This window comes from Euprymna scolopes, chromosome 33 (genome assembly GCF_053919585.1).
Source record: "Euprymna scolopes isolate OS-2025 chromosome 33, ASM5391958v1, whole genome shotgun sequence".
In the NCBI taxonomy this organism is placed as follows: Eukaryota; Metazoa; Mollusca; class Cephalopoda; order Sepiida; family Sepiolidae; genus Euprymna; species Euprymna scolopes.
The window spans coordinates 36,067,065-36,078,133 of record NC_136514.1 but is presented as its reverse complement, the minus strand read 5'-3'; the positions used below and the strand labels follow the sequence as shown (position 1 = coordinate 36,078,133).

The 11,069-nt window shown below is 35.2% G+C and overlaps 1 protein-coding gene across 1 annotated transcript; it reads right to left on the bottom strand.

Annotated features, from left to right (window-relative positions):
- Positions 1-369: 369 nt before the first annotated feature.
- On the bottom strand, positions 370-1,269 carry LOC145258033 (uncharacterized). Its single transcript, XM_080115756.1, has one exon. It carries the CDS (start codon positions 1,267-1,269, stop codon positions 370-372), a length of 900 nt encoding a protein of 299 aa, XP_079971882.1.
- Positions 1,270-11,069: the final 9,800 nt, after the last annotated feature.

Sequence of the window (11,069 nt, the reverse complement as noted above, 5' to 3'; positions counted from 1 at the left end):
ATGATGAATGCTTTCCAAGATGCTCTCGTAAATATTCTTTTGCTCATCCACAAGTCGAGGTTCATTTTCCTGAATGAATTGGTCATAGACATCATAGTCATAAGTCTCTTGCTGTATTCTGAGGTTTACATTCATAATATCCGCAGGCTCTGGCATTCCACAATTCGTTAACGTACGGTTAAATGCTTGGACTCGACGGGATAGGTCAGCAAGAGATAGATTAAATATCTCAGGCGAAAATGCAATTGCCATATTCTCATTTCGCATTTGGGCTTGATGAAGAAAATCTTCGGACATATCAGTTTTAAATTCATTCCAGAGCAAATGTGGTTGTTCAATCTCACAGGCTGTAAGCATAATTGCAAATAATTATCTAATTTGATTGGCGATTTGTGAGACTGATGCTTCTTGTAAAGTTTTCCGCCAGTGTTCATCGTCTTTCAAAAGTCCACGTACAGCACATGCTTCTTGGTATGTTGTACACAGTCCAACTTCAAAGCGTCGGAGATCCTCAAAAGATGTTGGTCCACGAATATGGAGAAGCAATCGTAAATAAAAGCATTCTCTGTTATTAGGATGCACAATATAAACACGGGCAATGGCGTCAGATGCTTTGATGTCATGACCTGGCACAATTTGTCCTTGCTTACGACGAACCCACTTTTTTTGCTTACTCCAGGTATAATATGTAGGAATTTCAGTATACATGAGAGATCTAGCGAAATCATCTTCTTGGCATAGTTTAAAAAATGCAGTTAAGGTTGTTTCTGGTGGTGTCTGCGCCAAATTATGTGCAGTCTCTTCATTGAAATAAACTCTCTGTCCATTCTCAACATGTACTGCTAAATGTACAACGGTTGGAAATCGTTGGTGGATTTCAAATCCAAAGATCCTCCATATTGCTTCATTACTGGAGATGTATCTTCCTGTCTGATAAAACTTTATTTCATTCCTTGCACCCTCGTCACCAATACTGAAAGTTGCCATGTCACTACCCTTGTTTATGTATTTTGTTATGTACTTAAGGGCTTTGATGGAGTTGCAAAATTCCACATTAATATGTGCCTTCAGAATTTTACATAAGAAACTATTATAAGGCACTATCCATCGATTGTCCACGGTTGTTATTTGTCCTCTAACAACTAAAGTTGTTGATTCGCCTCCATTTTCTGGTGAACATCTGCGATAAAGAGGATAGCCATTATTGTCAGTTTGTGTTTCTCCAATAAAAGGCTTTGGATATCTTCTGGAGCATTTACGATCTTCCATACAGGGTGACTCTGGATTTAAGACTCCACATGGTCCATGGATTAATTGAGTTTTTATTATTTCGAAAAGTAGTTTCATTTGGCAGTTCAGCCGAAATTATTTTGTCTATGTCCTCAACATTAATATTATCTTTACACCAAATCAGGGTGTGAGAGTGCGGAAGGCCTCTCTTTTGCCACTCAATCGTAGTTATATAAGCACTAAGTTCACCAAAAATTCGTCCTTCTTTGAGAAGCCAGAGGAGTTTCTTTTGTTTTTCATGGAACACTCGAGCAATCAAATCATGGCGATCCTTGGCTTTTTGATGTGGAAAAAGTTCATTAGTAATTTCACTCCACTTTGGATTACATGTGAATGTGATGAAAAGATCAGCTCGTCCAAATTTTCTTACATAAGTCATTGCATCTTGAGTCTGTTGATGCATATATTGTGGTCCTCCTGTATAACTGGAAGGCAAGATAACTGGTTGTCCAATATTTCTCGGGTCACCATCACAATTCATAGCATCTTGCAGATGGATATATTCTTCCACCCTTAATTTTTTTTGATTTTTTTTGTATGAAATGTAATCTTTCAGTTTCTATTTTTGCATACATATCCACCATGAACTGACTGGTCACTTCTTTTAAAGATAATACATGATTGAATCCGTCTCGCACCATAAAATGAAATGCATAAAAACACTTAGATGTTACAGATCGAGTTGTATTGAGACCTGTTTGTGGATTCCTCTGCCACAGCTGAAAATGATATCCATCTTGTCCATTCCAGAACATAAGTGGGTATTGGAGTGCATCATAAGCTCTATGAGTTTCTGGTATACGACGCAGTTGTCCACTTCTTAATTGCAAAACAATGTCCCTGTATTCATGTTGTTCACTCACCATTATGATTGCAACTTCATCGGCCGTAGGTGCATTGTATCTCCGTGCATGTTCTGATGGTGGACGTTTGTCTGCTTTGATGATGACCTTATGATTACGACTATGTTGCATCTGTTCAATTGCATATTTCAAAATTCCAACATATTTATGGTGTTGGTGAAGCATGTTCTGCAACTCCATGACAATCTCCAAGTTCAATCCACCTTGCACATTTGTGCATCCTTGCTGTGCTTCTGATTTGTTGCCACCCATAAAATAAACCTGCACAAATTCATGAGAATGTCCGGGTAATGGAAGCAGATCACCCATCAAGTGATAACACTGACCTTGTATTTTGTAAGTGGTAAAGAATCCAAATTCAGTAACATTTCTAGAAGCTCCAAAAGATGTCATTTGAAAGGGAGAGTTGTATTTTAGAAGACTTTTTCTGAATTGTTTCGCTTTTGTTATATCCTGTGTCAGTAAAGTTTTCAGAACTTCTGGAGGATCTTGTATTTTTGGCAAATTGATTTTACCTCCCAAGCAACACAAACCAGGTCTTTCAGCAATCCATTTTTGGCACCACAATGTCCACAAATGTTGTCCATTTCCCCAATTATTACTTTCGGGTCTGTGTTATAATGTTTCTCTGCATCATAAAAAAATGCTTCCATCAACCAATTAATGTCTCTCGGGTCTTAGATTAGTTCTGCGTGTTGACTGATAGGTTCGATCAGCCATTCTCCTATTCTGTTGTATTTCTTGTGTCTCTTGTGATCTCACTGTAGCCATGTGACTACTATTAGCCATTAGACGAATTTCTCTTTCGTCTTCAGTTTCATTTTCTCTCATTGCAGCGATGCGGCTGTTATTAGCCATTAGACGAATTTCTGTTTCGTCTTCAATTTCATTTCCTCTCATTGCAGCAATGCGGCTGCTATTAGCCATTAGACGAATTTCTGTATCGTCTTCAGTTTCATTTTCTCTTATTGCAGCAATGCGGCTGCTATTAGCCATTAGTCGAATTTCTCTTTCGTCTTCATTTTCATTTTCTCTTATTGTAGCCATGCGACGACTGCTAGCAGTCAAACGTGTTTGTCTGTCGGCCACACTTTCATGTTCTCTTTTGTTTGCAATCCTGATTCGATTAAACATCTAGCGTTCTCCTCGAGCTTCTGCACTTTCTTCTGACCGCCTTCGTTTCTGTTCACGCGCTGCTGCTGCCCTTCCATATGATGATGCTGATCTCCTAGGCATTTTTTGTTTTTTTTTTAATATAAAAACGTTTCTTATAAGAAATGTATGTTTAATAATACAATAATAAAAGTGAAATGTAGCAACAAAATTGTTAACGTAAAAAGCAAAGTCAAATAAACAAATAAAACTTTTATAATAAAAATGCTTATATATTTGTAACTGTTTCTATTCAAGTCGGCAAAGATTGTGCAAACTGCAACGAAAAAGGAACAATTGTATACATGTTTAGTAGAATGTATTATCAAATGTGGAAGAGGGGTGCAGTCTTTTATAGGTTTCCAGGGATGCTTAAAATGAATATCACATTTAAATATAGGGCAGATAAGTAGTTTTCATAAAATAAATATATTTCTTTACTGCGAATAATAATTTTAATGTGTAAATTAAACATAAAATGATAACATACTTTCTGGCCACCAAGTTGGGGGGGGGCAATTATGAGTATTTGGGGCTGAAAGTATTTTTTATTCGTTTCAATTAAATAAAGGTCTCAATTGGTTTGTAATTCAAACCCAAGTGTTGTCATGCGGTGAATATTTAAAAATATGATTTTTAATTCTGTATGTTCTAAGAATATTTAATAAAGTTTACTGTAAAATCTGAAAACATGGAAACAAAATATTTTTTCCAAAAAATATTAGCATATGAAATAAATAAATAAATAAATGTTGCCAGAAATATATATATATTTTTTTTTTTTTTTTTTGGAATTTCTGCCTTTTAGTTACCGTTTGTAACTTGAATGTAACTTAAAACTAAGAATAGCACGGTAAAAGAAGTGCATAACCACCCCCTTAACTATTAAGCAAACAGAAACAATCTATCAGAATTAATAAAAAATTAATTTTTTAGTGAGTTTGTGAAATGAAAACGAATTTGAAAGCATTTAAACTGTCGAATGTAACTATCTGTTTTTTTAACAATCTTAGAGAACGGTTTTTCGAATTAAATGATTTTTTTTATTAAAAACCAGAGAATCATAATCGTTGTTTAATTAGAAGTTCTAAGCGAAATGTTATACTAAAAGTTTTATTATAAATAAAAGAGTTTATTTGTTTGTGTAAAAAGATTGTATGAATGTTACGTGAAACGTAAATCATTTGAAATTTAACAACAAATTTATAATAAAGATTATTTTCATTTTTAACGGTAATTTGGTTTTCATTATAAAGTCTACACTTAATTTTATTAAGTTCTAAAATAAAAAAAAAAAAAGCAGTCAATATCTATTAATGCTGGGTAAAAAAATTATATTATGAAGTCATCACAATGATAATTACAAAAATATATTAAAAATTACTGACATGAAAAAACATGAAAACGTTTTACATGAAAATCAATTCGCTGCTGATAAAAATATGGTATAGTTTGATATATATCTATATTATTTCATGGAAATGGCGCGAATGAGATTCAAATATAAAATGTAAAGTTTGATTACAAATGACAATTATGATTGGCTCAGGTTTATTTCTCGAATCGTTTAAATTCAAAGTATGTTTGAACGTTAGAATACTAAGTAGTTCAAAATTGAAAAAGGAAAACAAACTCGTATAAAAGTAATTTTCGTGTATTCAAGCGGCCTCATACTGCAACCCCTCTCCCCCTACAGTTTAACAGAGGTAGGAGGTAAAAAAAAAATGGCTAAAGCATGTTAAACTATAGCAAAGCGATTCTCGCCGGTAAAAAACTTCAAGCAATAATAATAATATTTTCCCTATGTCAATTTTTGTGTAATTTTGGAATTCTGCGTTTTGAAATGCGATAAATCGGTTGGTAATAACGTTTCGACTCGAAAACTAATATTTAACTGTGTTATAGTATCAATTACTCCTCGAAGGCAGCTTAAATGTACCTCATCGCAGCCGACATTAAACTGAGCTGACGTCACGTCACGTGACATGACACAGCGTTTTTTAAAGTACCTAATGATATCATTAGATTCGATTTTAAATTGTAAGAAATACGTAATGAATAACATTAAAATGACAGGTTTTTTGGGGGCCTCCCTTGCAGAAAACTGATCAGTTGACCCACTTCTAGTGGCCCGTTTGACGTGAAATTTCGATATTTTTCGCCCGGAGGATAGAGGTTCAATATGATACCAAATTTGTCAAGTTTGGTTGTGTCTATCAAAAGTTCTAGCGTTACATACAAACTTACATACATACATACATATTTTTGAGATTTATATATATAGAAGAAGGAGCAAAAACCAAATTAAAAAACACAATAACAGGTTTAATAGCAAATTATGCAATATTTGTTTTTTTAAATCGGTTTTCTTTAAAAAATTTTTAAAGAAAATCAACATATTTTGATTTGCTTCGATAAATATATGTATATATAAATGCCAAAAAATCACTTACGTATAAAAAAAAATAGTATTAAATGTGTAGTTCCATTCTTCATTAAGAATTTATCTATATTTATATTTTAAATTCCATGTATTTTTTAAATAAAAGAATTTTTATAAACCAGTATTTGAAAGTCCCCCATCACGTAAGCATCTGTCGGTGTTTAGCCAAACGCTGAACTGGTGATTAATTTTGTTTTGAACTACGGATAATCAGAAGCACGTAAAAACCACACGTTCACGTTAGCGGTCTAGCCTTGCGCGTGAAGAAATTTATGCCTCCATAGCTGAAAGCTAGTGACATTTTGCTTATACGTTTTTGCCTTTAAAAAAAAAAATACCATTCAAAGAATTTTTTCTTCTTTTCTCAAAGAAATACGTAAGTTTTTGATTTAATATATTTAATTTCCACTTTATGGAATTAATTTTTTTTTTTTAAAAAACAAAAAAACAAAAAACAAACATTGAATGAAATAGAAATAATTTTCGTAATAAAACGAAGCTTTCTGTGCGATATTAGATTATAAGGTTTCATTTTAAAAAGAAATCAACGTGGTTTTAAAAAGGTTTTAAACTTTGGATTTTACAGGTCAATTTGCAAATAACTTTTTTTTTGATTGAGATTGTCGGACTGACTTCCTCATCTTGGTTGTTATTGTCACAATGTTTCGGCCGTTTTATGCTCCTGGCTTCATCAGGTGTTTTGTATCGAACTGGGGAACCGTTTGTTAGGAGTCTCGAACCCAACCCTTTATTATTATTACGGAGGTACTGTGTTCGGACTCGAGCTAGGCTCTGGGACATAGTTGCTGAATCTCTGTTTTTAATGTTACTTTTCTCCTCCACTGACAAAGAACAAGAAATTGAAGTGCAGCATCTGGAGAACAGATACTACACTTTGATCTTGTTAATGTTAAACCTATGTTGTTATTCAAGGTTTTCTCAATCAGAGGTGTCCAAATTGAATTCAGCTCTATGCTTGGTTTGCTCAGTAAGTTGTTATGTCCGAGCAAGTGAGCTGTTTCTTTAAGTTTTCTCACTTTCCAGTGGGTCTCTCTGTTTATAATTTTTACTTTATCCCATAGGGGGCGATGGTCCCCCCCCCCCATCCATCCAGACATGGTTGGCTATACTCGATTTTTCCGTCTCCCCTTTAGTTATCGCTTTTCAGTGTTCTTCCACCCTTACTTTAAGGGGGTAGCATGTTTCACCCTTGTAAACCTTTCTACAACTGCATGGGATGGAGTATATGCATTTCTTGGTCATGTTCTCCTCCATGCGGGGCTTCACTCGTACCAGGTGTCGTCTGAGTGTTGACTTGCTCTTGAATACCGTTCTGATGTTGTAGGGGGCACATATTCTCTGAATCTTTTCGGAGATTCCTCGTATGTATGGTAGGCAGATCGTTGGAGGTTTTTAGGTTTCATTCTCCTCTCTTATACTATTAACACGTCTGGTGGATAGTATGCTATCGGGGTAGTTGTTACGACGGAGGGTATTCTTCAACCTGACCATTTCTTGGTGGTATGTAATGGTATCGTTATTATTGTCTCTGCTCGATATTGTAAGTAGTGTGCGATTCCATGTTTGATACTGTATGGGTGATGGGAGTTGAAGTTAAGGTATTGTCTGGTGAAGGTAGGCTTGCGATATACGGATGTCTTAAACCCATGCTCTGTGCGTGATATGAGTATATCAAGGAAGGCCAATTGGTTATCTTTTTCTTTCTCCATTGTGAACTGTATCGATGGTCTTATTGAGTTCACATGGTCTAGGAGAGCCTGGATGTCTTCCTGATGCGGCCAAAGTATGAAGGTGTCATCAACGTATCTTAGCCACATGGTTGGCTTTAAGGGAGCTGAACCTAAGGCCATGTCTTCGAAGTATTCCATGTATATGTTCGCCATCACTGGTGTAACTATGTCCCAGAACCTAGCTGGAGTCAGAACACGGTACCCCCGTAATAATAATAAAGGGTTGTGTTCGAGACTCCTAACAAACGGTTCCCCAGTTCGATACAAAACACCTGATGAAGGCCGGAGGGACAAAACGGCCGAAATGTTGTGACGATAACAACCAAGATGAGGAAGTTAGTCCGACAATCTCAATCAATGAAAACACCTCATCTCAAAAATACAGATAATTACTAACTTTTTTTAAAATTTTGTTTTAAATTAGCTTATTTTATTTATTGATCTTTTATCTTCAATTTGTGATATATAAATTTGAGATGAGAAAATTTATTTTCATTTTAATAGACATTTCGAAATGGGGGGGGGGTGGATTAAAAAAAAACCGTTTGTCTAAAATATCATATTCGGTTTATTGGAAAGAGTATAAATTTTACATTGAACCTGAAAATAACGTAAAAATTGAACCAATAGAAAAATTTTGATAGATTTTTAAAATGAAAAAATTGAAAAAAAATAATTCGTAAGATTCAATTGATTTCATTACGTAAACAAAATAGCTGTATGCAGGCACTTTGTAAACACTTTTTTAAAAAAATAAAAAATATTTTTTTAAATGACTTTAATAGTTTAATTTGGAAGTATATTCCATAAAGATAAACAATCCACTTTAAAAAGAGAAATTTACGAGTTTTTTCTATTTTATTCATATTTTTTTGTTAGGGGTGTCCAAAATCCCCCCCCCCCCCCAATTCTTACACACCTACTACAGCACGGGTATGACCTAAGATAACGAGTAACTACCTTTCAACTCATCCCAATACCTTACAAGGAGATCCCTCTGCTCTTGGATGACTTTGTTAAAGGACTCATCAAAAGACACAGAAAACAAATAGGGAGCTAATGCATACTTCACCAAGTATGCACATTTTGTTTTTCCACAGGAGAACTTTTTAGCAATTTCAGAGTCTGGGAACATCCGTTGAAACAGTTTGTCTGTGTTGCTACTAGATGAGCAAGAGAATGCTCCATGACTGTCTTGACTTCCAAACAATTTGCTTCTAGAACATAATCTTTTAACATGAAGGGAGCCAGCTTGTTTTAAGCCCATTTTTGGCCTCTGATCGCTGCCCCGGTGGTTTTCCTTATAGTGTTTCAGGTATTGTTAACTGACCTGCAACGGGCGCAGCCTTTTTCTCTGCATCTGCGGATGAAACAGCTCCACAAGCATTGCTATCCCAAAGCATTTTAAGTGACTGTTGTTCTTGTTTGTCTTTCAGCAAAGATTTCAATCGGGCCTTATGCTTATCTCCAGCTGCATGAGAAGACGGAGCCTTTCTGCCCATATTTCCCAGTTCAATGTTCTTTCCACAAGGGACACATTTTGCTTTGTGACTGTCCATTGGGTGTTTTGCTATCCATCAAGAAAAGCTAGGATCTGCAAGCCACTGAAGGTTAAAACTTGTCTTACTCATCTTTCTAAATCACAGCACTTCTGAAAAAGATAAATACAAGTATTATTGAAATGGAGATTTAAGTACTTTTCTGTTACATTTACTAAGGGGACTCTTTCCGAAGGTGATCAGAGTACCAACACCACCAGTTAGCCTCTTATTCCAGGCTACGCCATGAACAGTAACCATTGGAAATCCAGTTCAGCTAGGTTTCAAGGTAAGTGGACTGTTAAAATAATGTTGTTCTACAGGGCAATACAATGGCTACACATGAGAATGAAATTCTTGTGTTACCTTCACATTGACAGCTCGCATTCTTCACCATAGGAAAAACACCTGAGATGGCAGTAAATAAATTAGTACTCTTAAAATTTCACGTTTCCCTGACTTTTTTCAAAGATGTAATTTTTCCCTGACTCAAAGTGAAATTCCCTGACTTTTCCCTGACCCTGAAAATTTTTTTTTTCCCCTGACTATTTCCTGACCTGTGGCAACCGTGTAAAAACAATTTCTGAAAGTGAGTAAAAACACTAAGCATTTAAGTCTGCGTAAGAAAATATAAGGCGGAGTTGTACAACCATCGCCCCCATGCGTAATTTCTATACTGAGGAGTTTTTTTTTAATTTTTTCACTGGATTATTATTGATTGGACACTAATTTAAAAATTAAAAAAAAAAAAAAATTTCGACATTTGAAAGAGGTGCTCACTTTTTAGTTACGTTCTGGTAAATCAGTCACCGATTTTGTAACCGATAAAAACGCGGGTATATCAAAACCATAGAAAGTAAAAATGACATGAGCCTACCGCATTTGTAAGTCAAAAGTATTTTTGTTTCTCAAAGAAAAAAAAAATAGAATGAACATGACTTTTTTGTTATGAAAATAAAGCTTCAAGTTTTTTTTTTTTTTTTTTTTTTTTTAACTTTAGTTTTTAGTATTGAAAAGTGAGTTTGTGGGGGGGGGGGGGTTCTAAGTATTATAAATTCCACTAACTGAGATTTCTCTCACAACGTTTTTGCCCTTGGCAGAATGGAAGAAAACCATACAGAAATTACAACAAGCTCACCTTATAACTTCAACGTAAATTTTATTAAAGTAAAAAGGTCCATTTTAGCTTGAAGATGATGCATCTTTAGCAATCTGCCATATTATGCTGGGTAGAATTCACACTGACGAGGTATGTGCAGGTCGGAGGTCATGTCTTACTCGAGGGATGCTGCTAGATAGGTACACACTAGGAGTCCTTGGTAGAATACTGTCCAATCACGGATAAATGACAGGTCAAACGGGAGACCTTAATTTCGTTTTGATAGACATCATATAGAAGCACAAACATGCAAATAAAAATTCGCCCAACTTAAGGACATTGTTAAATGCAATTATTAAAGTTCCGCTCCACATTTGGACATTTAAAACGTAAAGAAGCGATAAATAAATTTGTAGCTTCGTTACGAGTGAGAATCCAGTCTGTCCGCCCTGCGTCTTTTAGGATTCGAGTCAGAAATCCACGTGTGTTCAACTCGACTTCTTCCTGGAAACCGGTGAGAAATTCACATTCATTCACCTCGACATCTTTCTGGAATCTGATCTAAAAAGGAATATTGGCGCCAAAGAACACTCTCGGCAGCCAGTTATAACATGCAATCTGATTGGTTAAAACAAATCCGTGGGCGGAGAAACCGTCCAATAAAAAGCTTGCTTATTTCTGCAGAATTTCTTACACAACATGCTGGAGAAATGTTTCATAATTTTTCATCCCGTTGTCAATTTTTATATCGTACGCCTCCCGATATATTGCTTCGTCAATATGGGACCATTTCATATCTTCCAAAGACACTTCCGTGTTTAGAAGAGGGGGAAAAAAAAAAATGGGTGACCGATTTACCAGAATTTTGTAATTTTTTTATAATCTGGTTAATTAGTGTTCAATCAATAATAATCCAGTGAAAAAATTTCAAAA